Source organism: Mastigoproctus giganteus, chromosome 6 (genome assembly GCF_048544385.1).
Source record: "Mastigoproctus giganteus isolate SK-2022 chromosome 6, ASM4854438v1, whole genome shotgun sequence".
NCBI lineage: Eukaryota > Metazoa > Arthropoda > Arachnida > Uropygi > Thelyphonidae > Mastigoproctus > Mastigoproctus giganteus.
The window spans coordinates 150,642,110-150,669,523 of record NC_143580.1 but is presented as its reverse complement, the minus strand read 5'-3'; the positions used below and the strand labels follow the sequence as shown (position 1 = coordinate 150,669,523).

The window sequence follows — 27,414 nt, the reverse complement described above, 5'->3', positions numbered from 1 at the left end:
CTGGGCAAATTTAAAGAGTGCCATGGCTTACTAGAAAAAGTTATTTCTGCTGAAAGTGGAGTTGCAATCGAAGAAGACTGTACCCATTGGAAAAAAACAGTTTTGAAAAAAATTATGGAGGACACCAGCCCAAAGTCATATTCACTGTTGATGAAATAGGTCTATTTTTTAAATGTTTTCTGAACAAGACACTGACTTAAAGATGATAAAGGTTCAGGTGGTAAAAATAGTAAGCAGAGAATTAATTAGTCTTGGTTGTTGCAAATATGGCTGGTAATGAAAAACTGAAGCTTTTGGTAGAGGCAAAAGAAAATAACCCTGATGTTTCAAAGGAGTAAAGTCGTTAGAGTTGGACTACAACTACAACAAAAAGCTTGGATGACAGGTGAAATTTTTGAATGGTAGATTTTAAATTTCAATAGAAAGATGACTAAAGAAAACAGAAAAATTGCATTGATTGTGGACAACTGCCCTGGCCACCTTCACTCAGTAATTTTGAAACTTACAAGTGTGAAGCTTGTTTTCTTCCCTCTGAATACTTTGTCTAAACTGCAGCCAATGGACTAAGACAGGGGTGGCCAACAAGTCGATTGCGGCTTTAATTTCGGTCTATCACGACGAATTTTAAATATACATATAAAATAGATTAGTCAAAATCTAAATATTATTATGTGCCCCACTGCATACGCTTATTGAACCACATGACTACGCTTGTTGCCGCGCAGCTCCTAGGCTTATCTGGCGAAAATTTGCACAATTACGTTGTTATTTAGCTTAGTTAATATTAATAACTGGACAGTACTAATATGTTAATTTAATATTCTTTGATTTAAAATGAATACTACGAAAAAGAGTAGCGCCTCTGTAGCCAGGTGGGAAGGAGCAGCAGTGCGTAGCACCCGCTTCTTGATTAGACCCGGGTTCAAGCCTGTCACCACCAAATACGGAGGATATGGAAAGGTCAGGGAATGACCACCGCGTATCCTGGAGCAATATGGCCTTAGTTGCTAATGCTCCTAAAACCAAATAACACACTCACAAACGAAAAAGAGTAAAAAGTATCATTTTTATCAAAGAGTAAACCATATCATTTAATGATAAAAAAAACATGTTGTTTGATTTGCAATGCTTCCATGGCTATACCCAAAAAAGGAAATTTAGAATGGCACTTCAGTACACTCTTTGGTAAATACCAATCGGATTTTCTGCCTAATCAAATAAATTAAAATAACTTAAATCCAGATTATTCGCACAACAAAATTTATTCATGACACCTAATTTTCAATCTAAAGCATCATTTAAAGTGAGTTATCTTCTTGCAAAAAATGCAAACCATTTTCTGATGGTTAATTCATCAAAGACGCATTTTTAGAAATAAGATTCCCATTTTGAAAATTTTAAGACCAAAAATGAAATTAAAAGTGCTCTTCAAGATCTGCAATTATCTCGAAATACTGTGATGCAAAGCATCGAAAAAGTGAGTAAACAATTGTGTGCTCATATTGCTAATTGTCTGTCCTTTTCTTTACAACTGGATGAATCTACAGACATCAGTGATACAGCTCAATTGCTCGTTTTTGTTCGTATGATTTTTGATGATTCTGCCTCAAAGGGTGCCTCCGTAGCCAGGTGGGCAGGAGTAGCAGTGCGTAGCACATGCTTCTTGATTAGACCAGGGTTCGAGCCCGTGACCACCAAATACGGAGGATGCGGAAATGGCCACCACATATCCCCGGAGCAATATGGCCTTAGTTGCCAATGCTCCTAAAAGCCAAATAATAACAATAACTGCCACTAGAGAAGAACTGCTGGGTATGGTTCCGTTAAAAGAAAGAACTAGAGGTCTTGTTTAAGCATTCAAAAATTTTATTGAAAAAATTAAATTACCACTATTTAAGCTCGTATCAATAACAATCGATGGAACTAATGCAATGACAGGGAAGCTTAACGGATTCATCGCATTGTGCCAAAAGGATGATGAATTCCCAGATTTTTAGAGTTCCCACTGTATCATCTACCAACAAGTGTTAGCCAGAAAAAGATTAAATACATAAAACTGTTATGGACATAGCTTTCAAAATAGTGAATTCCACCAGAGGACAATCTCTTAGGCCCCGGGTGCCAACCGTATTTTGAGGCCAAGCGATATTCTTGTGATATATAGAGCGCTCTTGTAAAGTGATTGAAGTTATTTCCTTTTAAGTTCCTACATTTCTATCAACAGCCTTTCTTTAAAACTAGTTCAATACTTGAAAACCACAAGTTAGAACACAGAAAGGAAACACGCCTTTCTTTTTCCTATATTTCTTGTTCTATTAATCAACTAACACTTCAACCGCTTGGCCTCCGAGCAGAACTGCTCCTGCCTCCCCGTGGCGGGGCCAGTAATCTGTGGGAAAAGTTATCCCCCAGGGCTAAAAGGAGCAACGATGGATAAAAATGACTATCCACCTCTAGAGCCTTCAAACTCAAGGCTAGATAAACCAGATGATGAAGACCTGAACCAACCAAAAAGGCTCCGAAGAGAAGTGCAGTGCAATGAAATGCCAAACTTTCTGGTGATACACTCTCTCTCCAACCAACCTGTTGCAACTTTCTGAAAGCAAAGACTCCAATTCAACCCTGCAGAAAGTGGAAATTTGTCCGAGCAGACTGGACAAAATTTCAATCATCAATCGACCTTGATGAGGAAAAAACCCGCCTCCAACATATTGGTGATGTGACAGATTACATCACGTCGCATCTTCTAAATGTGGCTAAAACCACAATACCACTATCAAATCCCCTGGGCCAAAAGCATCATAATTACTGGTGGAATGACAAATGCACCACAGCAAAGAGAGCAAAAAATAAAGCCTGGAATTTGTTTCGGCAATGTCCGAGCACAGTCAATCTCATTAATTATAAGAAATTAAGGGCAAAAGCACGCTTCATACAAAAGCAAGCAAGCAAAGAAAGAATCCTGGACCCGTTTTGCCTCCAGTTTTCACAGAAATACTGATTCCAAAATAATATGGAAAAAAATTAGACAGCTGTCTGGTAAGTTTCCTGACCAGACAGCTTTCCCATTCCAATCCTCTCTTGGAATGGGAAAGATCTCTCTAATCCAGTAGATATAGCTAATGCTTTGGGCAATACTTTTGCCGAAATCTCAGCAGCAACAGCCTACCCTATCTCATTCCAAAGAATTAAAAACACTGAAGAAAAGCATGCTATTCATTTTCAAACTGCCCATCTTCTCCCATATAACAAACCTCTGCAATATTCTGAACTTTTACATGTCATTAAAACCGCCCGCAATGGTGCTGCCGGGCCAGTTGGGATTTATTATGTCATGCTACAACATCTTGATGACAAAGCTTTGCGCTGCCTCCTGGTCTTTTACAATTGCATATTTTTAGAAAATGTTTTTCCAGCTTCTTGGCATCACTCTACAGTTTTGGCATTCCTGAAACCTGGAAAAGATCCATCCAACCCCAATAGCTATAGACCCATATCTCTCTCAAGCTGCCTCAGCAAAATTCTTGAGAAAATTATCCACAGAAGACTCGTCTGGATCATTGAGTCGGAACAGCTAATGAGCCATAGTCAATATGGCTTTTGTCAAAACAAGTCATGCTTAGATCTTATGGTCAAGGCTGAATTTGCCATCTGTAATGCTTTTGTCAAACATGAACATCTAGTAATGGTTTCAATAGACATAGAGAAGGCTTTTGATACCACCTGGCGGTATGGTATACTTACTGATCTTTACGTACTCGGACTACGAGGCAAATTCTGAACAAATATACTAGATCATTTCAAGTTCGATACCAACATGCCCTTTCCACAGCTTTCATCCAGGAAGGTGTTCCACAGGGATCAGTACTGAGTGCCACTCTTTTTGCTCTGAGAATAGATTCTATCACTAAGCAGCTTCCAAATACAGTTGAGACTTACCTTTATGCAGATGACCTTTCCATCTCCTGTCATTCTCAAAACATGAGGTCTATTGAAAGACAGCTTCAGATATCACTTAATAAAATTCAACAATGGGCGAGCCTCAACGGCTATCAGCTCTCGCAGCAGAAAACAGTTGCCATCCAGATCCTGAACTTCAAATTTCTAACATCTTTTTCCAGGTTACCAGCAAGATCAGATTTCTTGGATTAATCCTTGACAACAAGTTAAATTTCCTAGATCATATTAAAAATGTACGGACTTCATGTCTAAAAAAGTTAAACATACTCAGAGCTTTATCTGCCCAAACGTGGAGTGCAGATCGTACCTCGCTTCTTCATTTATACAGGGAATTAATCAGATCCCATCTCGATTATGGTGCTCCAATCTATGATTCTGCCAGAAAGAGTGCATTACGCTGGCTTGATCCAATTCAGCACAGTGTTTTGAGAATTGCAATTGGTGCATTCAGAACGTCGCCAGCACATAGTCTCTACATTGATGGTCACGAGCCCCCACTAACTTTATGCAGGAAAACACTGTTACTCCAATATGCTGTCAAGATACAAAGTTGTGCCTCTCATCAGTCATACCTTTTCAACCCACTGTTAGAAATCCTATACAGAAACAAACCTAGCATAGTAAAGCCAGCTGGTTTTCACCTTCTTGAATTGGTGCAAGTTTGGAATATTTCCGTCCATTCTGTAAAGCAGGTAGCAACCTATACTCAGCCACGGGCTCCTCCTCCTCTTCCAACCTGTGACACTTACCTCTGTCAATGGAGAAAGAATACTTTGCAAGCATCAAATGTCAACCAAATTCATGCAGTTCACACTCAAAGATATACTGATTTCTCCCCAATTTATACAGATGGCTCTAAATCTAATTCAAATGTTGGAGCAGCTGCAGGATTTCCGAATACAACTGTATCAGTTTCCCTTCCATCAGAATTGAGTATATTTTCTGCTGAATCATATGCAATTAAACTAGCTTTAGAAAATCTCTATTCTGACAGTTCTTTAAAATCAGTTATTTACACTGATTCCCTCAGCTCAATCACGCTGTTATGTAATTCTTCAGATAAAGTTCACCCTGTTCTAGATGAAATCAGAAGCTTATTACTCAAATTAAAGAATGCAACCAACTGGTCACTTTTTGCTGGATTCCAGCCCATTCCAGTATTTTAGGCAATGAACTGGCCAATAAAGCTGCAAAAAATCCAACTACCTTTGATTTAACCAATATCCCTTTGATTTAACCAATATCATCAGATTATGCACTAACTGTTCATGCTGCTTGCCTATCACAATGGACAGCACTCTGGCATTCTCAGACTAATAATAAACTCTTTCAGTTTAAACATGATCTTAAAATTTGGCACTCCAGTATCCGTACATCGAGACAAGAAGTAGTCCTTTCAAGGGTAAGAATAGGACATACCCATCTAACCCACCTTCATTTACTCACAGGAGACGATCCACCACAATGTACACATTGTTCTAATAATTTGACTGTAAAACATATTCTTATTGGCTGCCTCTATTATAAACAAGCCAGAACGTTCATCCTTGATCTCACTGGTTAATCTTCATAAACCAATAACTCTTGAAAATCTCATTGGTGATAAGGCAAATATTTCTGAATTTTTTGACTTTCTCAGGCAAACTGGGCTTTTCAACTATTTCTGATTTCAGATTTTCTTTTGATTTAGGGAAAACTCATGTTTTAATATAATAAGTGAATAGGCACATTATAGCCTTAGCAACTTATGTGCCATTAAGCCTCCAGAACAACAACAATCTCTTCAAAGGAGACTTTTCAAAATGCAACTCAATGAAAATGAAACGATCTGATATTACACACAGATATGAGGTGGCTGAGTTGGAGTGTTTCTAAAGAGAAACACTCCAATTTGCTGAATGAAATTAAAAAATTTGTTGATCAAAGGGGAGATTATTATCAGCAGCTACAAAATACGGAGTGATTGTGTGATCTGGCTTTTTTTGGCAGATTTTACGAGTAAATTAAGTAATCTGAATTTGGAATTACAAGGAAAAAATAAAAATGTGAGTGGCATTAGCATTAGTAGAGGCATTTGATGCAAGAAAGCAAGCTTATGCAGCATTAGCCAAAAAAAAAAAAAAAAAAAAAAACCCACTTCCACTTCACCCCTCTGTTCGTTCAAAATACCTGTCCAGCTGAGCCTTAAACTTATTTAGGCTATCAACCTCCACTACAAGGGATGGAAGTCTGTTCCACCAACCAATCACCCGCTGGCTAAAGGCAAATTTCCGCACGTCTATCCTACATCTGTCTTTCCTCAATTTGAATTTATGCCCTCTCAGGTGATTTTTCTGAGCTAGAGGAAGAATCCCATCAGCATTGAGCATGCTCAAACCATTCAAGGCTTTATACACCTCTATCAGATCACCTCGCTGGTGCCTAGTCTCCAGACACTGTAATTTGCAAAACTTAAGCCTTTCTTCATAAGAGCACCCCTTTGTTCCATTCACTAATCTTGTTGCCTTTTTCTGTACTCGTTCCAGCAGCTCTACATCCTTCTTGAAATGAGGCCTCCAGACCTGTATACAGTACTCTAGGTGTGGCCTGACCATTGCCTTATACAAGGGAATAATCACTTCCTTATCCCTGCTGGAAAAATTCCTGTATATCATTGACAATACTCCATGAGCTACTCTTGCAGCCTGTCTGCATTGCTCAGAGAACTTCATATCTGCCTGCACAACCACCACCAAGTCCCTTTCATTCTCTACCACTGTCAGTGTAGTACCACAGAGTTGATACGTTGCTCTGGGGTTGCTGTTTCCCATGTGTAGTACTTTACATTTGTCAATGTTAAACTTCATTTGCCACCTCTCAGCCCATCTGCTCAACCTTTCCAGATCCTGTTGCAGTAGCATAGTGTCCTTGACAACCCTGCCAACCTTTGTATCATCTGCAAACTTGGACATTAAGCTTGATATACCATCATCAATATCATTTATAAATACAGAAAACAATAATGGACCCAACACTGAGCCCTGAGGGACCCCACTAATAACATTAGTCCACGATGAGCAGTGTCCATTGATTACCACTCTGTCTTCTCCCCCTCAACCACTCCTTTATCCATAGCAGCAATTTGCCTCCAATGTCACACTGCTCCAATTTGTGTAGCAGTCTTCCATGTGCAACAGTATCAAAAGCCTTTCTAAGATCCAAGTATGTAATATCAAAGCTATTCCCTGCATCCAGTTCTTTTGTGACTGCATCATAGTATCCAATCAAATTGGTCAGGCAAGACTTCCCCTTAACAAAACCATGCTGTGTCCGAGCTATAACTGAAGTCTTGTCTAAATGATCCTGCAGTGCTTCTTTAACCAGTGCCTCCATTAATTTTCCGGGAACAGAAGTTAAGCTCACAGGTCTATAATTACTTGTGTCAGCCTTTGATCCTCCTTTGTGAATTGGGGTCACATTTGCACATTTCCAGTCTATGGGTACCTCCGCTGAGTCCAAGGAAGCTCTCATAATTATGGCTAAGGGTTTGCTTACTTCCTTTGCTGCCTCCTTTAATATAACTGGATTGATCCCATCCACCCCAGGTGCCTTTCTTGTGTTTATCTTCAACAGTTTCTCCTCCACTTTACTCCCAGTTATTTCAAGATACTGTAGCTTACTGCTAGAGTTGAATACACCTCTGGCATTCCCCTCGCTGAATAACTCCTCATGTGTGAATGTCGATGCAAAATATTCATTTAGTTTGTTAGCTGCCTGAGCAGGATCATCAACAGTTGACCCATCAATATCAAGTGGACCAATCTGATTCATCCCCTTCCTTCTAGAGTTTACATAAATAAAGAACTCTTTGCTGTTTTTCTTTGCATCCCTTGCCAAGGATTTCTCGTAATCTGCCTTCGCCTGCCTAACCTCCTTTGTAACTTGGTTGCAAATCAACTTAATTTGTAAGTATCCCATGCATTTTTCTTCTCTGCCATATGCCTCATTAGTTCATCTGACATCCATTTTGGCCTAAACCTTGAACAATATTTCTTAGTTGGTATGTAAAGCCTAGTAGCTTCCAAGATAAATTCTTTGAATGCTTCCCATTTTGAATTTGCTGTTGGTAACATCATCAGTTGGTCCCACTGTATAGAATTTAAATACTGTCTCAGTCCATTGTAGTCGCCTTTACGGAAGCAATAACCCTTCCCTTTACCCCTAATGGTAGTTACCTCTTTGAGTAAATCCCACTTCAGCACACTGTGATCACTGCTACCTAATGGTTCATTTATCTGCAGATTCTTAATGCATGAAGAATCACTGCTGATAATCAAATCAAGAGTATTACTCCCTCTAGTTGGCTCCCGAACATGCTGATGTAGAAAACAATCATCCAATAAATCCACAAAAGCCTTGCTAGTGTGTGAGTGACCAACCCAGAAATTCCAGTCAATATCTGGGAAATTAAAATCCCCTATTATAAGACTCTCTGATTTACTGGCCCACTCTATTTCCCTGTACAGTTTCTTATTATAATCATCAGAGTCATTAGGCCTATAGCACACTCCTACTCTCAATTTTGATCTCCCAATGCTTATGTCACACCAAACTGACTCAACACTGCACTGTCCAGCGATGTCGACTGGCTTCACTTCCTTGGTTTTTATGTGTTTCTTAACTAATCGCATAACCCCTCCCCCCTTCCTATCCTGTCTATCCTTTCTGTAGACGTTGTACTCCCCAAATTGCAGTTCTGCATCCCTTATATCTGTGTGACACCACGTCTCTGATATCCCAACAATATCTGCCTTTGATGTTTTGAGCAATACCTCAAATTCATCAAATTTATTTACTAAACTCCTAGCATTGGTGTACACGCAAGTATACCTGCACCTGTTTCTATTCTTAGCTACCCTAACACAACCCATGTGTTTACTTGTACCACAATGGCTCCCAGCAGTCTCTGAAATATCATGCATCTTGTTTTTCAGGCTTCTGCTCATTCTAATAGAAGCAGTGCAAGAATCTCTTTCACCTCTGCCAGTGGCTACTGTCAATCTATTGGTCTTTGTCTCCCCCCAAGCTAGCAGTTTTCCGACCCACCTAACACTGCCTCGATAGCATCAGCAAATATTCTTGCACCCTTTCTATTTAAGTGTATCCCATCCCTGTAGAAGCAATCTCTCCTGTTAACAAGTACAGTCCAGGCTGAAAAAAATTCTACCCCTTGAGCCTTGCACTATCTTTCCAGGGCCGAATTGATCGACAAGGCTCTCATCATATACTCCCTCCCATCATATACTCCCTCCTATCCTATTTATATGCATTTCTGCATATAAATATCAATTTTTGGCAATGGCTAAGGATCTAAAAGAAAAAAAAAAAAAAAAATGATCATTTTGCAAATTTGCAAGATCATCCTGTTTTTGAATTGAGAAATATGTTTCTGAAATTGAGAAAGTTGTGAATGATTTTGAAACCAGATTCAGTGATTTTAAAACAGTTGAAGACATTGTTCAATATATTTCTTATTATCCAGAAATTGCAGAAAAAATCGCCAAGATTTTTCACATGGAGAAAATATTACTTGAAAATGAAATTAATACATTGCGAAACAATATTCCTAAAGTCAGATCATCAGAAGAAGACTTTTGGAAATATGTTTGCCGAGAAAAGTACCCAAATGTAAAATAATGCAGTGAACTTTTAAATTCCTGTTTTGGTTCGACATATCTATGTGAATAGGCCTTTTTGTGTTTGAAAAAGACAAAGAATCACTCTACTCTTAATGACTTGCATACAGAAGATTTTTACGGTTGGCCTTATCACGGTATATCCCCGACTGTGAAAGCTTGGAAGATGACATGAAGACACGAACTTCACATAAATTAAAAATTTAAATAGGTATGAATTTAAAACAAGAATTCTGAATTGTATTTAATTTTAAAATTTATAAACAACACTTTTCAATATGTGTTGATTAACTTTTTTTAACCATTGTGCAATGAAATTCTTGAGATGGTAGATCGCGGCACATTTTGAAGAAAAAAAGTAGATCGCATCACAAATCAAGTTGGCCACCCTTGGACTAAGGCATTATCAAGAATTCGGAAAAGCACTACCAAAGGTGCATACTGAAAAAAATTATAATGACAATAGAAACTAACCAACTATAGATTCTGTTATAGATTTGCGGATGTGCATATCAGAGTTGGCGAAAGTGTGGAGTCAGGATGTGTTGGAAACAACGATTAAGAATTGTTTTGCAAAAGCAGGTTTTGCTAAAATGCTAATTAACAACAGTGAACTACTACAAGATGTTGAGCAAGTTTGGGATGAGTTCCAAGCTAGGTTTGATCAGTGGAGAAATTGTTCTGGATGAATTTTTAGGAGTTGATAATGATGTCATAGCTGAAAATCTGAGTGACTCCAACATTTTGGAGCATATTTAAAGAACTAGTTACAATATCGACCATGAGTTGGATGAAAATGAGGGCAATATTAAACTTTCCAAACAAGAAATGTTGGCAGAAGTTGAAACTTTGCATCGAGGCTTTCAGTGAGAAGAAAGTATAGCAGAAAATATATTTGAGTGTTTAAACAAATACAAACATTTTTATTAAAGATGTACAGTAAAATCCAGTATTTGTAAAAAAAAATAAGAAAAGTTTACCTCAATATTATATGTAGAATACTTCTGTATGATACTCTAGAAATTAAAACAAATATAACAAAATTAAAAAATTGAAAACAATTGAACACAATTAAAAATCAATCGAACGCAATTAAAAATCAATCGAACACAATTAAAAATTAAGTAAAAAATTAATTAGAAGAATTTAATGAAAATATTGCAAAACGAGTTTCCTTCCTGAAGCTGACAACGCTTTTTGACCATATGTTTTGATCACAGGAATGAAAATTACCAAATAGGGTTGAGCATGAATCTTAAATAGGGATTATTTGTCTTTGTGCATGCGCATAAAAGACCACAAATCAGATATGACTGCAAACATTAACAGAATTCTCATGTAATTTAATTTCAATGGTTTCTGCAATTAATAATCTCCTATAATTACATTGGACACTTAAGTATTTTGGCCTCGTTGAATAAAAATGTATATTTTTCATTAATAGCACGAAAGACTAATTCTGACACTGTTGAACGAGAAGTACGAACTTAGGCTGCATGTTGATTAACATGAAAATTCAGAGGAAACCGCATGGAACCTTGGTAAGATGAGTTGCAATCACTGCAAGAAATGTTGTATACCAGGTCATTTATTTGTGTCGCGAATGAGGAAAGGACTGAGCGATTGTTCAGTATAGTGTGTAATTTCCCTATTGGTCTGGCCACAATTTTAAACTCAGTATCTTTAAAGAATCTGTTAAGCTGTTTGTGCCATTGTTCAACATATGGGACAGCAATAAAGTATTTTTTGATGTTACTATTGTTGGTTAGTGTAATTTTTTGTATCCTATCCTTAGCTTCTACCCTAATTCGGTTTATTGTAGCAAAAGGTGTAACCCCTGTTTAAGAATCTGCTGGTTAATATTTGTATTTCTGAGCCCAAAGCAGATTCTGTCGTTGAATATTTATAGTCATTGAGAAATTTATTAAAGATAATAGATCTTTTGTAGGTGAATGGGTGATAGCTGTTATAATGCAGAAGCATGCCTGTGTTTGTAGGTTTAAGATAGATGTTAAATTGGATTTTATTCGAGTCCTGTTTGAGTGTGAAATTTAGAAAATTTAATGACCCAGTATCTGTATTCTCTCTTTCCAATGTAAAATTGAGTCTAGAATGAATATTATTAAATGAATGTGAAATGTCTTGGATAGTGCTATTATCAGTAATAACAAGAACATTGTCTAAATACTCCCCATAGTATGTGATACGTGGTAGAAAAGGTGTCAGTCATATATGCTCAATAGTTGAGAGATAGACCTCAGTATTATCATCATTCTTCGCTTTCTTGGTGATTCCCTTCTACTTCTGACTCTCTCTCTCACACGCTCTCTCAGAGTAATGATCGGGAATTTTTTTTTTTTTTGTTGTCTGGTGCAGCATGGACCTCAGGTTTCCTTGCACCATATGGCAAATAACAATAATAATAATTAAGCGTTCAGGCTCAATCCCATTGGCAAACCAAAAATTTGTTTATATACTTTGTCTCAAAAGGTGATAAAGTTGGCTTCAACTAAAAGTTTAATTAAATGAAAAACTTCTTTAATAGGAAGCTTTGTATAATTAATCGGTATAGAGTTATTATTTAACATATCCCATAGAATATCTAATGTGTATTCAACGTTTACATTCGTATACAATGAGAATAAATTATCATTATTGCAAAGTCTACAGTCTTTAAGGTTGTCAAATAATGTATCGTAGTTTTTTTTATCCTAAATTGTATCGCCATCTGAAGGGTTTTATAATGCTATAGATATGTTGTTGTTGTTATTATTTGGTTTCTAAGAGCATTAGCAACTAAGGCCATATCGCTCCAGGGATATGCGGTGGTCACTCCCTGACCCTTCCACATCCTCCGTATTTGGTGGTCACGGGCTCGAACCCCGGTCTAATCAAGAAGCATATGCTACGCACTACTGCTCCTGCCTATCTGACTATGGAGGCGCCTATAGACATGTGTGGCCAAGGATGAAAATGCCGAGTTTCTGTAGGAAACAATGGGCCAAATAGGAAATCTGGCCTTATGCAATTTTTCCTGACCAAAAAGTTCAGGAATGTTGTATGTTCTGGCCTTTAACATTTTATTGTATTGATTGACCGAATTGATAAATAGTGCTGGATCTACTTCAAGATAAGTGGAGGTATCTGATACAGTTGAATCTTATTTATATAATCAGGTTTATCGAGTATTATAACCGTATCTCCTTTATCTGCTCTCTGAATAATAATGTCTTTATTTTCTGAAGTTCACGCGAACAGTCATGTGTATTCAATTTAGGAAGTTGCATTTCTTTTATGTTATTCACCACTTGGTTAACTTGTTGAATAAATAAATCTTTTTGTGGAACATTATGAAGTCCAAATTCAGTATCAGTTACGCACTGTTTTTTAGGCAGGTTGCAAGGTGGTACATTATAATTTAATTGTTGGGATAAAAGTGAAATCTGGTCCTGCAATAGTGTATTTGTAACAAGAAAGATTTGTAACCTGTTGATATGTCAGTTCATTGAATGTTGGGCAAGGGTGTTTGCAAACTAGTTGAAGTATTCTGTGGTAGCATGTTGTATGTATGTGTAGGGGCGGTACAACAAGTTGCCCTGATATTGAACTACCCAGAATAAGCAATGCTTCGACACTGGATTCTCTAATAGGCAACACTTCGCCAGTGGATTCTCGGCAGATACCACTACCCCTTGGTGGTATCTGTCGAGAATAAGTAACATTAGTCTACTCCATTGGCAAAGCATTGCTTTATTGAAGGAAGTGCAATATCAGGGCAACTCATTGTGAAGGCATTCACAATATGAGATATAAAAAACTATGCCATTTCACCTGCTTCGGTGGTTTACTTTGAACTAAAATGATGCTGGGCATTAACCTGTACAATTACCAAAATGTTTATATTGTTTAATATAAAAATAAAAGAATTTCTCTATTTAAAAAATGTATTAAGTGGGAAAACACCATTATTATTATTATTATTATTACTAGCCATACAGTGCAAGGAAGCCTGAGGCTTATGCTGCACCAGCTAAAAAAAAAATTCTGAGTTACCCTGAGAGAGAGAGAGAGAGAGAGAGAGAGAGAGAGAGAGAGAGAGAGAGAGAGAGAGAGAGAGAGAGAGAGAGAGAGCAGTAATAGGGAATCACCAAGAAAGAGAAGAATAATGATATCCAGCCCAGGACCCTGGGTGTGCCCTAATAATACACTGTATTCTTTATCACAAACTTTTTATGTGGGAAAACGTTTTACTCGGGAAATGTCTTGCACGGGAAAATAATACTTTGCAACATATAGAGTTGAAATTGGGACTTAAGAAACCAAACCTAGTACAGAGGAAAACTTCTTATACAGGAATTTCTTATCTGGGTTCTGCTGTATATGTGCAACTTTTTTTTTTCCTTGTAATATATAAGAAGTTCCTAGGAAAGAGGGGATCTGCACTGGGAAAAATTTTAGGAAATCATGGTGCCAAATGTGCAAAATATTAAAAAAAATTTTTTTTTTTTTTTTAATTTATAGTCTTAAATGGCTAGTTTCTGAATGAGATCCCCCCCCCCCCCCCCCCCGAGATCTCAAGAAACAAATTACTTTATCATTTTTATTTGGTCACTTGTTACTTTTGCTGCTAGCCCTGCATTATTGCTTCTTTGTAGTCTGTTTAATAAAGTCACATTTTCCTTTATTTGTTACTTCAATAATATTACACTTACACACTAAACAGCATGTTCTCATTCCCCAGTGATACTTTTAAATAATGGTGTCATAAGTGTTAATTACAAAAGTATAGTCAATTATATAAAACTAATTAATAAAACTAATTTAACAGGTATTATTTAAAATATTTTTATAAAGATTTACACAGTAAGAGAATGTTATATCTCTTGTTGCAATTTATTATTTTTTTATTTTTTTTGCTGTTTATGTCTATGCTGCAATGGCCCCTGAATAAGCCATGGTTTTATTAAGCATTGTGATTGGCAAATTCTTCATTTGATGAGTCACAAAATCAAGCTGTGCATCTAGCTTAACTCTCTGCAACAACACCAATGGCATTAATAATAATAAATAATTTATATATAAAATATAAAATACATATGATTTTTAATTTTTAGTTTTTAATTTCTGGAATGTCATTTTGGTGTATTCAAGCAGAAAAAAAAAACTCCATGGATAAGGAGGTGATTATCCCTTCGTGGAAGAGTATGCTGGAATGGGTGCAGAGACGGGCAACCATATTGGTGAAGGGAACAAAAGAGTGCTCTTACCAAGAAAGGCTTCATTTCTGCAAATTGCAGGTTTTGGAGACAAGGCAATTGCAGGGAGATCTGATTGTGAGGCATTTAAGGCCTTGAATGGATTGAGTAATCTGAATGTGAATGGCATTCTTCCTCTTGCTGAGACTACATGCATGATGAAGCATAAATTTAAGTTGAGGAAGGATGGTTCAGGATAGATGTGCAGAAGTTTACTTTCAGGCAGCAGATCATTGATTGTTGGAACAAGGTTCCATCTGATGTTGTGGAAGTGGGTTTGAATAAATTCAAGGAAGAAGTTCTAATTTTGAGATAAATGAATTTGTTTTAACTGAGAAGAAATTGGAAGAGAAATTGCTGAAGAAGCTAAAATAGGAAACCTGTGGTTGATGGGATCTGTCCAGTTATATTAAAAGAAGCAGGAAAAGAATTATGCAAACTGTGGAAACCTTGGTCATAGCCTTGGCCATAATTATGAGAGCATTCTTGGATTTAGGGAAGGTTCTTATAGATGTGAGGTGTGCAGATCTGTGTCCTATTCACAAAAGGAGATAAAAGAGCAACATGAGCAATTATAGACCTATAACGTGACTTCTGGTTCCAGGGAAAATAATGGAGCCAGTGGTTAATGAAGAAAGTATTGCAGGATCATCTTAACAGGAATGGAATTATATGAAAATCACAGCTTGGGTTTATTGAGTGGATCCTATCTGACCAATCATATTAGCTACTATGACTTGGTAACAAAAGAACTGTATGGAATTAATTTTATTGTTGTATATTTAGATTTTAGTTAAGCTTTTGTTGCTTTCCACATGAAGACTGCTGTACAAATTGGAGCAGTATGGTTTAGCAGAAAGTTACTGGTATAGATAAAGGGATAGCTGAGTAGCAGAAGACAGTGAATGGTTATAAATGGGCACTGATCATCTTGGACTAATGTTATTAGTGCAGTCCTCCTCCCAGGATTTGATGCTGGGACCAATTATGTTTTCTGTATTAATTTTGATGAATGTATATCAAGCTTAATGGCTGAGCTTGCAGATGATACAAAGGTTGACAGGGCGGTTAATGACAGGAATCAAAGCATATTCATCAGTAAGCTGAGAATAACATACTGATTAGGTGGTATGACATTCAAGGTGATGAAGAATAAAAGAGACCTAGAGGTAATTGTTCAGTTCAGACATGAAGTTCTCTGAGCAGTGCAGATAAGATGCCAGAACAGCTCATGGGGTTCTGTCAACAATATACAGGAATGTTTCCAGCAGGGACAAAGAGGTTATTATCTCATTGCATAAGACAATGCTTAGGCCACATCTTAAGTACTACATTGGTCTGGAAGCTTCATTTTAAATAAGATATGGATCTCTTGAAACAAATGCAGAGATGAGCAACCAGATTAGTCTAGAACACAGAGGTCCTCTTACTGCAATTTGCAAAACCAAAATTCTTTGGTTTTGCAAATTGCAGTTCTTTGAAACTAGGCACTTGGGAGGCGATCTAGCTGAAGTGTTTATGCCTTTAAATGGATTGAGTGAACTTAATGATGTTGATATTCTTACTTTTTTATCAGATAACTTTCTCACATGGTTACATTAACTGAAATTCAAAATGGTTAGCTGTAGGATAGATGTCCAAAAATTTGCTTTCAGAAGAAAGTAATTGATTGCAGTTGGAAAAAATTACCTTCTAGTGTTGTGGAAGTGGGTGGTTTGAATAAATTTAAGGAAGAATTAGAACTATTATTAGATAGGATGGGCAGATGAGGTGAGTATTTTTATTATTATTTTTTTTTTTTTTGTTCATGCTGTATAAGTTTGCTTCCTTGCATCATTTGCCACAGTGCTACCACTACCACCACCACTGTGTGTTTCTCGATAAATACAACCTACAGAAATTTAGATCCTACGAACAGGCCCTTGTTTTCAGTATTCAATCCATCTGTGGTATTTTATAATTTATGGTAATTTTCCCTAAAAATATACTTTTTTTCTTTTAGGAAATCATCATAAAAGAAAAAGTGGAATACATATTTAAAAGTAAATGGAAATAGTCTGCCCAGAAAACAAAATCAAGACCCACATTAAGTTCACTGAATTTGCTGTTTATGCCAGTCTTCACAATTCGAACACCAAATTCCCACTTATAGTATGCCTACTTGTCATTTTAATTGAACACTAAATTATTTTTCACCATATTTCATATACATTGAATTGCCCACCTTAAATTGGCAATCACCAGACTAATGTGGTACCTACTGTATATATGCATACACTTATCGCCATCGAAAGGTTGACAGCAGGCAGTCAACCTTCAGACAAAACTGTGGACTATGTCATAATCTGAAGTTTTACTCCTTAAGAAAGGTTTTATTTATTTTTTTGTTTTAAATATTATATTTTAGTATTAATACAGGGTGGTCATGAAGTGTAACTGTAATTATTAAAATTTAAAACTTGTACCAGTTTTAAATTTTAATAATTACAGTTATACAAACGATAGAACCATTTAATAAAAATTATATGAACATTCAAGTCTTAAAGTTGTATTCTTAATGCAATTTTTAATTATCATACTTCAACATGGCCAACATCATGACAAACCACTAAATGGTGGTTTGTCATTAACTGATCCAGTTTCTTTAAAATATTTCATCCAACTACTTATTGACTTTTTATGGGGTGCATCTTTTTTATAATGAGTAATGAACTTTCTGTTATTGATTTAAACTATGCAAGCCAAAGCATGCAGTTAACTTTTTCTTCAATTTTTGCCATTTGGGGTCATTCAATATCTGCAAATAAAAGAGAAATTTATAAAATACAAATACAACAAAAGAAAAATCAGATTTACATGGATGAAATTATTATATAAAAAAATTTTGTAAGATGTGTACTTTCATATAATTTTTACTAAATGGTTCTATCATTTGGATAACTTTAGTTATTAAAATTTAAAATTGGTGCAGGACTGTATGACTACCATGTATGTTCAGCAATTGTTTAGAAGTTTTACTTTGTTATAGGTTCATCTTCTGGAAATTCGTGGTCTAAAAGAAGTAAATCAAAGGTTGCAAGATGACAATCAAGAATTGAGGGATCTTTGTTGCTTCCTTGATGATGATCGACAGAAAGGACGCAAACTGGCCAGAGAGTGGCAAAGATTTGGCCGTTACACTGCAAGTGTAATGAGGCAAGAGGTTTCAGCGTATCAAGCTAAACTCCAAGAACTTGAAAACAAGCAGCAAGAAATGATCCGTGATAATTTGGAATTGAAGGTATTTATTAGATATAATTTTGAAAATATGTGACTTTGACTTGAGAATTTTGGTTAAGTGAGGGAGGTACTAAATTATGACTGAACAGTGATCTCTATAAAACATTTATTGTATATTGTACCATTTCGGGTCCAAGTAACCTTGCCCATCACAATTCTTTTTAGTGTTAACATATATCTTTTTTTGAAAATGTGCTTCTTGACAAACAAGATAAAGTTATTTTAATATCTCTGTTATTGGTACATATAAATCTTAATTAACCCTAAGTAAATATCTTGATCAGAGATGCCATGATTAACCGAGTATGTAATTAATAGAGAATTTCATTGTAGATAAATTTCTTGTTTAAATGTTTTAAAAGTTTATAATAATAAAGTAAGGTAAATAAATCCAGTAAATCCTAGTAGTGTGACCTATCTCTGCTTAATATAGACATTTTGAGCCAGTTCCACAAAATCCCATATTTTTTTTTTATAGAATCAGTTCTTTACAGTCAGAGCAGCTAACAAATGTAGTTCCTTAGTGGTCTGAATGAAATATAAAATCTGCATAATGTGGGCAAGAAAAACAACTTAAAAATGCCTGATTTGTTAAAGGCAGCTTCTTTTCTTTTAAATGAACTAATTTCTTATTTTTGTATTAATAATGTCTTTTGTTATATTTCCTTATTCTGTATTAAGTTGCTCTTTTGCCCTAAGGAAATTTAAAACTAAGGTCCCCCACAAATAATTAAGATATAAATATTTTTTTCGAGGTCAAATATTAGAAATAAAATATAAATGCAAAAAGTTTTCAAAATTTTATATATATATATATATATATATATATAAAACATAGAAATAAATGATAAAGGACATAGTAAGATGGGAAAGTTATTAACAACAACGTGCCATGCCTAATGGAAGATATGAGAAGAAAAGAATGTTAAGATCCTAATGAATTAAGTGGAAAAATTGGCTGAATTGATAAGCCAAATCATATTTACAAAAGCTAGAAAAAAGTGGTAATTAATGCATATTAAAAAGTAGTAATAAATAGAAATGAAAATAATGAAAATAACAATTGGTACATAGATCAGGTAATTAAATTATTACATTAAATTATTAAATTATTAAATTTACACATAAATGGTTTGACAAAATTCCTTGGCATCATTTGCTAAATCATCATAACAACCTCCTCCCATTTTATAATAATTTCAAGTTTAACATCCAGCACCGTTTCAATTATGAGTCTCCTATCGGACTCAAAATTTGCAACTATAAAACTATAGCCACCAATTTAGGCAATTTGAAACTTTCGGATTTTCCATGTCACTGTAATGATTCTATATATGCTCCTTTCAAAAACCAACATCATGGGCACATAATCACTGGCAATTTGGATATTGTCAAGAACATCCCCCTCAAATTGGCCATGGCAAAAGGATTCAAATTCAGACCTATTCATAAAGCCTATCTAAGAAATATATATAAGGACTTATATATTAATATCTTAAATTTCTGCAACAAATTAGCTCAAAAATATACGATACCCCATGAGGCATTCTATAACTGGATAAATGTGGTTTATCAAGATATTATAAAATCAGTTTCAAAATGTCACAACTTGTATAATAATTCACATATTAAACACTCTAATCTCAAAAATGCCATCTCAGATCTACAAGGAAAATTTATCATCACCCCTGTAGATAAAGCTTCTAACAACTTCGCAATCTTTTGTAAGCAGTTCTACTATACTACTCTTAAAAAGGAAGTCGACAGCAGTACCACATTTTTACGCTGTAATCTTGGCATTAATACGACCATCAAAAAACTTATAGCTTTGCATAAAAAACTACATACCAAAATGCGCAATTCTACATTACCATTCCTATATATGATTGCCAAGTTCCACAAAGATCCTGTTGGCTTTAGATTCATCACTAGTGCCAAAAAAAGCGGTTGTTATCTTCCAGGTAAACAATTTTTTAAACTACTAACTACCATCTTCATTAATATTCCATCAACCTGGATCATTAATAATAACCACAACATCATTAAAATCTTCAATTCTAATGCCAAAATCTTTAGTATCGAAACCTATGACTTTACTAATTTATTTACTTCCTTACCACATCATTTAATTATCTCTGTACTCAATCAATTATATCTTAAATACAAGCACGTTCTACCCGTGGATGAGATTGTCTGGAATAATTATATCAACTTATGTATTCTTAATAACTATATTTACGATGGCAGTAATACCTATAGACAATCAATAGGAGTTCCCATGGGCTCACCAATTTCCAGTATAGTTTCCAACTTATTTCTACATTACTACGAAGATCTTTATACTAATAACAATCCAAACCTTAATTTCTTCGCATTTAGATATGTTGATGATATCTTGATTTTAAATTATCATTTTGAAAATATTGCTAAATTGATATATCCTACTGAACTTACCTTAAACAAAGAAAATAATGGTAACCAACACGCAAACTTTCTCGATTTAAGCATTACTTTAAATAATTCACCTCTTCGTAATACCTTGGAAGTATTTGATAAAAGAAGTCAATTTAATTTCAACATTATTTATTTAACAAATTGGAACTCTAATATTTCCATTACAGTTCATAAAAATATCATCCATACACAAATTTTACGTCTTGCGTATCTTAGCAGCAATCAAACACTTTTTATCAAAGCTTTAAACGGCCTATATACCAAATTATGTTTAAATGATATTCCTATTAATTTTATAAATCGTATTATTAAAAATCTTTCTAACTTCATTAAACATAAATTCGGTTTCACTATATCTCATTTTGATTAGGGTTAACATGATAATTTGTACAGATGTATAGTTGTAAATTTAAATGGTGGTATTCCCACCACTTTGAAAGTGATCACATCATATGACTTCTATTCTGAACGATGCTCATGTCTTTTCACTTTCTAAGTTACCTTTTAAGTTTTATCTATTTAATTTTTTCCATTATTTTATTTTAATTATTTTTGCTTAATTATTTTTAATTATTATTCGGACCTTTTCCTCACTTTTAACTATAGAGGGCATCCATTATTATTTTTCTACTAAGCAACCTCTCCTTGTTTGTATTCTATTTATTAATCATGTTTATTATGCATTTTACTAATTGATCCTACATAATTTTACTAATTGACGCTACATAATTCTACTAATTGATGCTACATAATTTTAAAGGTATGTAATTTTATACTAATTTTTTTTACATGTGACATTAACAAAATATTTCACAGGCTAGCAGTATTAATTTTCCTCTTCTACTAACACCTTCACAGCCAAGGCCCTCTCTAAGAGGTTGGGTACTTACGAACCCAGCTTGCCTAGTATCTTTAAAATCTTTTCCTTCTCTTTACGTCTTTATACTTTCTATTCTGCTTTTTCCGTCCGTTGAACTATTAGTGCAATACGAGGGCGATTCGGACATTCCTTCTTTTCTTATTCTCGCTATTTTCGCCTCCTTTTTTTACTACTATCTTTTTTCCCACCCATACCTTGTATTACTTCCCTTTTCTATGCTGCTGCCTGGTACACCTTTTAATTACACCTTTTAATTTAACGGTTCACTTAAAATATACACACTGCGTTGGGGCTACCTCACTCATGTCTATGAAAGTTTCAAAAAATTTTAATTTTTATTTTTTTATTATTTATTTTTTTTTTTTAAATTTATTGCTACCTCCATCGGCATGGGTTTGTATAGAAACGCAGTATTTTGGTACATGATCGGGTGTAGTCCCCTGATGAATTACTTGATCTATGTACCAATTGTTATTTTCATTATTTTCATTTCTATTTATTACTACTTTTTAATATGCATTAATTACCACTTTTTTCTAGCTTTTGTAAATATGATTTGGCTTATCAATTCAGCCAATTTTTCCACTTAATTCATTAGGATCTTAACATTCTTTTCTTCTCATATCTTCCATTAGGCATGGCACGTTGTTGTTAATAACTTTCCCATCTTACTATGTCCTTTATCATTTATTTCTATGTTTTATTTTATAGTTGTATCCTGTTCTGTAGCCTTGCGCGTCCAGGTACATCTATTCTCTATTTTCTTTTTCTTTTCCTTTCTTTACCTTTTTCTTCTCCTTTCTTTACCTTTTTCACCTGTTTTATATACTATATATATATATATATATATATATATATATTTATTGGAAAAGTGTAGAAACACTTTTCCAATAACATATATACATATATTTTATATGAAATAAACTTTTTTCTTTTTATATTATTTTTTTTTTGTGTGTGTGTATGTATATATATATATATATATATATATATATATTGCTTATAACATTATAACAGACATGTTTATTCATTTGATAAATATGCATCTGCTATAAGAGATATGGGGGTGGATAGTAGTAATAGCACATTCCCTCGTATAAAAAATGGGAACCGTGATTCATTTCCAAATAGTATTATAGGGCAATAAAAAAAAAGAAAGCTTATTTCATACTTTGCCAAGCATTCTATACCCTTATACTTTGCCTGAATTCTACATTTTACCAATAATATATATAATAAATGGTATTTGTGGGTGTATTTCTGAAATGTATTTATAAAATAAATTACTCACCCTGGGTCTTATTCGCCACTGTCACTTTCGAAGTAGTCCCCTTGAGAGTGTAAACACTGATCCTAGTGCATTCTCCCATGATTTGAATGTGTCCTGAAAGTCCTTCTTTGTCATAGTGTTCTGCACCGCCTGTGATTCTTTTTGAATATCTTCTATGCCAATGTTTCCCAAACTTTTTTAGTCACGGAACACTTCATTTTACAGTATATTTGTGGAACACTTATACAGGAGGAATAGTAAATAATTTCTTACCTATACCACATATATATTATGGCTGTAAATTGCATATGTTCTCTGTTTTGCCTGTTTTGCTGGATGAAAAAACCCCAGTTTCTGGGGAGAAAAACCTTTCTATCTACACCTAGATTGACTAACTCAGCCACAGAGTGAAAAAAGCCCATTAAAGTTCCTCGCGTTATCGACAGAATTCAAACTCTGGTTTTTTCCACCCGGTGTGAGGAGGAGGGCGGTGACGCTACCACTGTGCTACCCGCGCAGACATACTTTTGTCTGTGGAACACCGATACATGTAGAAATTCTTCGTGTGGTAATAGTAGGACTACATTCTACCGACTGAAGAATGTTTTCTATTTCATCCACATTTTGTTCATTTGTGCATTCAGAATAAATATGAGCACTGGGAACTGTACCAGTCTCACACAGTTTGTGGTAAACGTTCTTGAATCCTCTGGTATTCATGGTTAGGAAACAGTCGATGGTATTCTCTAGCACTTCCACCACAGGAACTGTAGACAAACACCATATCAGCCTATTGAGCATATGTGAAAGATGTTCTTAACAACACTTCTAACACCAACAGTGTCAGGTTATAACTGCTCCTTGATCACATCTGATTCAGGGAGCTGTGCATACCAGTTTCAAACAGCTGTATCTCCATATCCATTGAGAATTGGACACATGTTTATATGAACTTTTTTACTCAGAATAATCAATACTATAACCTCCCAAAATATTTACTATTCCTCCTGAATCACCCTGCATATTTATGGAACACTTACGAACACAAGTTTAGCGGGATCCAAAGGCCTGTTTGCTAATATTTTATTACATACGATGCACTGTGCATCAGGAGCATCTTTATTTCCAATACATGTAAAGCAAAATGCAAATAACTGTCATTATACTTTTGTTTTGGTTTTTTTATTAGTTGATTACTGCTTTCGTTTCATTTTCATCGATCACAGTCACAATACCACAGTGGTCTCCAACAGTTTTTAAATTCTGTACAGTGGGATCAACTGATGATGTTACCAACAGTAAATTCTAAGTGGGAAGCATTCAAGGAATTAATCTTGGATGCTACTAAAAGTTTCATACCTATTAAGAAATATTGTTCAAAGTTTAGGCCTAAATGGTTATCTAATGAGACTCGTAACAGAGAAGAAAAATGCATGGGATGCATATAAATTTTCAAGCGACTCAGAAGCCTATGGCAGATATAAGCTAGTCTGTAATCAGGTCACAAAGGAGGTTAGGTAGGCGAAGGCAGATTACGAGAAATCCTTGGCAAAAGATGCTTAGAAAAACAATAAGGATTTCTTTACTTATATAAATCCTAAAAGGAAGGGGATGAATCTGATTGGTCCACTTGACATCGATGGTTCGAGTGTTGATGATCCTGCTCAGATAGCAAACAAACTGAATGAATATTTTTCATCTACATTCACACAGGAGGAATTATTAAGGTTTGAAAATGGCAGAAGGTTATCAAATTGTAGCAGGATACTTAATGATTTTGTAATAACTGAAAGCAGAGTGGAGGAGAAATTGTTGAAGTTAAACATAAGAAAAGCACCTGGGGATGGATGGGATCTATCCAGTTATATTAAAGGAGGCGGCAAAGCAACTAAGCAAACCCTTAGCCATAATTATGAGAGCATCCTTGGACTCAGGGGAGGTTCCCACAGACTGGAGATGTGCAAATGTATCCCCAATTCACAAAGGGGGATCGAAGGGTGACAAGAGTAATTACAGACCAGTTATAATATACGTAAGTTAGTTATAATCCAGTTTAATACAAATATATACTAACAAAAATCAGTAGCTTTCGAAACGCGTGTCAGTTGACAAAGGGACACGCGCTTTGAAAGCTACTGATTTTTGTTAGTATATATTTGTATTAAACTGGATTATAACTAACTTACGTATATTATAAACTATGGACCCCAGTACTCCAGGCCCATTCATTACTACAGACCAGTTAGTTTAACTTCTGTTCCGGGTAAAATAATGGAGTCACTGGTTAAAGATGCATTGCAGGATCATCTAGACAAGACTGCAGCAATAATTCAGACACAGCATGGGTTTGTTAAGGGAATGTCTTGTCTGACATATTTGATAGGATATTATGATGTGGTTAGAAAGGAACTGGATGCAAAAAATAATTTTGATATCATATATTTGGATTTTAGGAAAGCTTTTGACACTGTTGCGCATGGAAGACTATTGTACAAATTGGAGTAAAATGGTATTAAGGGTAAGTTGCTACAATGGATAAAAGGATGGTTAAGTGGGAGAAGACAGAGGGTGGTAATCAATGGGTGCTGCTCTTCGTGGACTAATGTTATTAGTGGAGTCCCACAGGGTTCGGTGTTGGGTCCTCTGTTGTTTTGTATCATTTATCAATGATATTGATGAAGGTATATCAGGCTTAATGTCGAAGTTTGCAGATGAAACAAAGGTTGGCAGGGTTGTTAATGACAATAATGGCAGTGTGCTACTGCAACAGGATCTAGATAATTTGGGCAGATGGGCTAAGAAGTGGCAACTGAAGTTTAACCATGACAAATGCAAAGTACTGCATATGGGTAGAAGTAACTCCAGAGAAACGTACCAACTGTGTGGTACTACGCTTAAGGTGGTAGAAAATGAAAAAGACCTGGGAGTAATTGTGCAGTCAGATATGAAGTTTTCTGAGCAATTCCGACAGGCTGCCAGGGCAGGTCATGGGGTTTTGTCAATGATATATAGGAATTTTGCTAGCAGGGAGAAGGTGATTGTCCCTCTGTATAAGGCAATGGTCAGGCCACACCTTGAGTACTGCGTACAGGTCTGGAGGCCTCATTTTAGGAAGGATGTAGATTTACTTGAGCATGTACAGAGAAGGGCAACAAGATTGGTGAGGGGGAATGAAGGGATCCTCTTACCAAGAGAGGCTTAAGTTCTGCAAATTGCAGTGGCTGGAGACTAGGCACCTGCGCGGTGATCTGATTGAGGTGTATAAGGCCTTGAATGGGTTGCACACGCTGAATTCTGATGGGATCCTTCCACTTGTTCAGATTACGAACCGAAGGGGGTATAAATTCAAATTAAGAAAAGACAGATGTAGAATAGTTGTGCGGAAATTTGCCTTTAGCCAGCGGGTGGTTATTGCTGGAACAAACTTCCATCTGTTGTGGAAGTTGATAGGTTGAATAAATTTAAGGAGGAACTGGACAGGCATTTGGAAGGAATGGTGTGATTTTTTTTTTTTTTGGCTGATGCTGCATAAGCTCATACACTTGCTTTCTTGCATCACATGCCACTACTACTACTAGAAGTACTTTCTTCTCATTTTAAAGTTCCTTTTTTCAACCACAAATCCATGGTCATTTATTTTAATAATAATATTATTTCAAAATACTGATAATTATCAAAAAAAATTTGTACAAGGAAGTGAGTTTAGCTATGATATTGGTTTGCTTCCCTCTCTCCTTCAACCTGTGTACTCCAGGCTAAATCACATACGAATGGCATACTAGATCGCCACATTGCTACTTTTTCGTAGATGTCATTACCTCTACGCATACTTCTCTATGAAAAAGCCTGCCAAAATAAAGTGTTCCACAGTCTATTTCATTATTAGTCCATGCCAGTATATTAATAACTGAAAAGAAATAATGTTAAAAATTATAATGATATAAAAGTGGTGTGCTCCAGGTCCCGATGGTATTTCTCCACTTGTTCTCAAAACCTGTGCCCCTAAACTTACTCCTGTTCTTTGTTGCCTTTTTTCACTTTCTTATTCCAAAGTTGTTTTTCCTTCTGCTTGGAAATTTGCTCATATCCAGCCAGTTCCTAAAAAGGGTGACAAATCCCTCCCATTGCAATTACTTCTGCTCTTTCTAAAGTAACGGAGAAATCACTTAATCGCCAACTCTTAAACTACCTGGAAACCTTCCATCTGATCAACGATCACTAGTATGGATTTCGTCAGTTTCGATCCACTGGTGATATTCTGGCTTATGTTACCCATTTATGGACTAATTCAATGGAAAAGTTTGGTGAAACACAAGCAGTTCCACTTGACATCTCAAAGGCTTTTCATCGTGTTTGGCATAAAGGTCTTCTAAATAAGCTTCCATCTTATGGTTTGCCAACTGTTTTTTGTAATTGGTTATCTAGTTTTCTCTCTGATCGCTCACTGAGGGTTATGGTAGATGGCTCTCTGTCTTCTAACTTGTCCACTAATGCCAGTGTCCACCAAGGTTCAGTTCTTTCCCCCACTCTTTTCCTCATGTATATTGAGACCTTCTTCCATTGACTGGAAATTCTATCCATAGTTTTGCTGATGATAGCACATTGCATTCCACTTTCCATTTTGAGAAACCTTGCCCTGCT

The 27,414-nt window shown here is 35.5% G+C and overlaps 1 protein-coding gene across 1 annotated transcript in view; it reads left to right on the top strand.

The window, feature by feature from the left end:
• Ccdc85 (coiled-coil domain-containing protein 85) overlaps nt 1-27,414 on the top strand; it is a 308,764-nt gene that overhangs the window by 69,009 nt on the left and 212,341 nt on the right. The window contains exon 4 of the mRNA XM_090376314.1: nt 17,919-18,170. Within this exon, the coding sequence (XP_090232440.1) occupies nt 17,919-18,170 (252 nt within the window). The remainder of the gene's footprint in view (nt 1-17,918; nt 18,171-27,414) is intronic.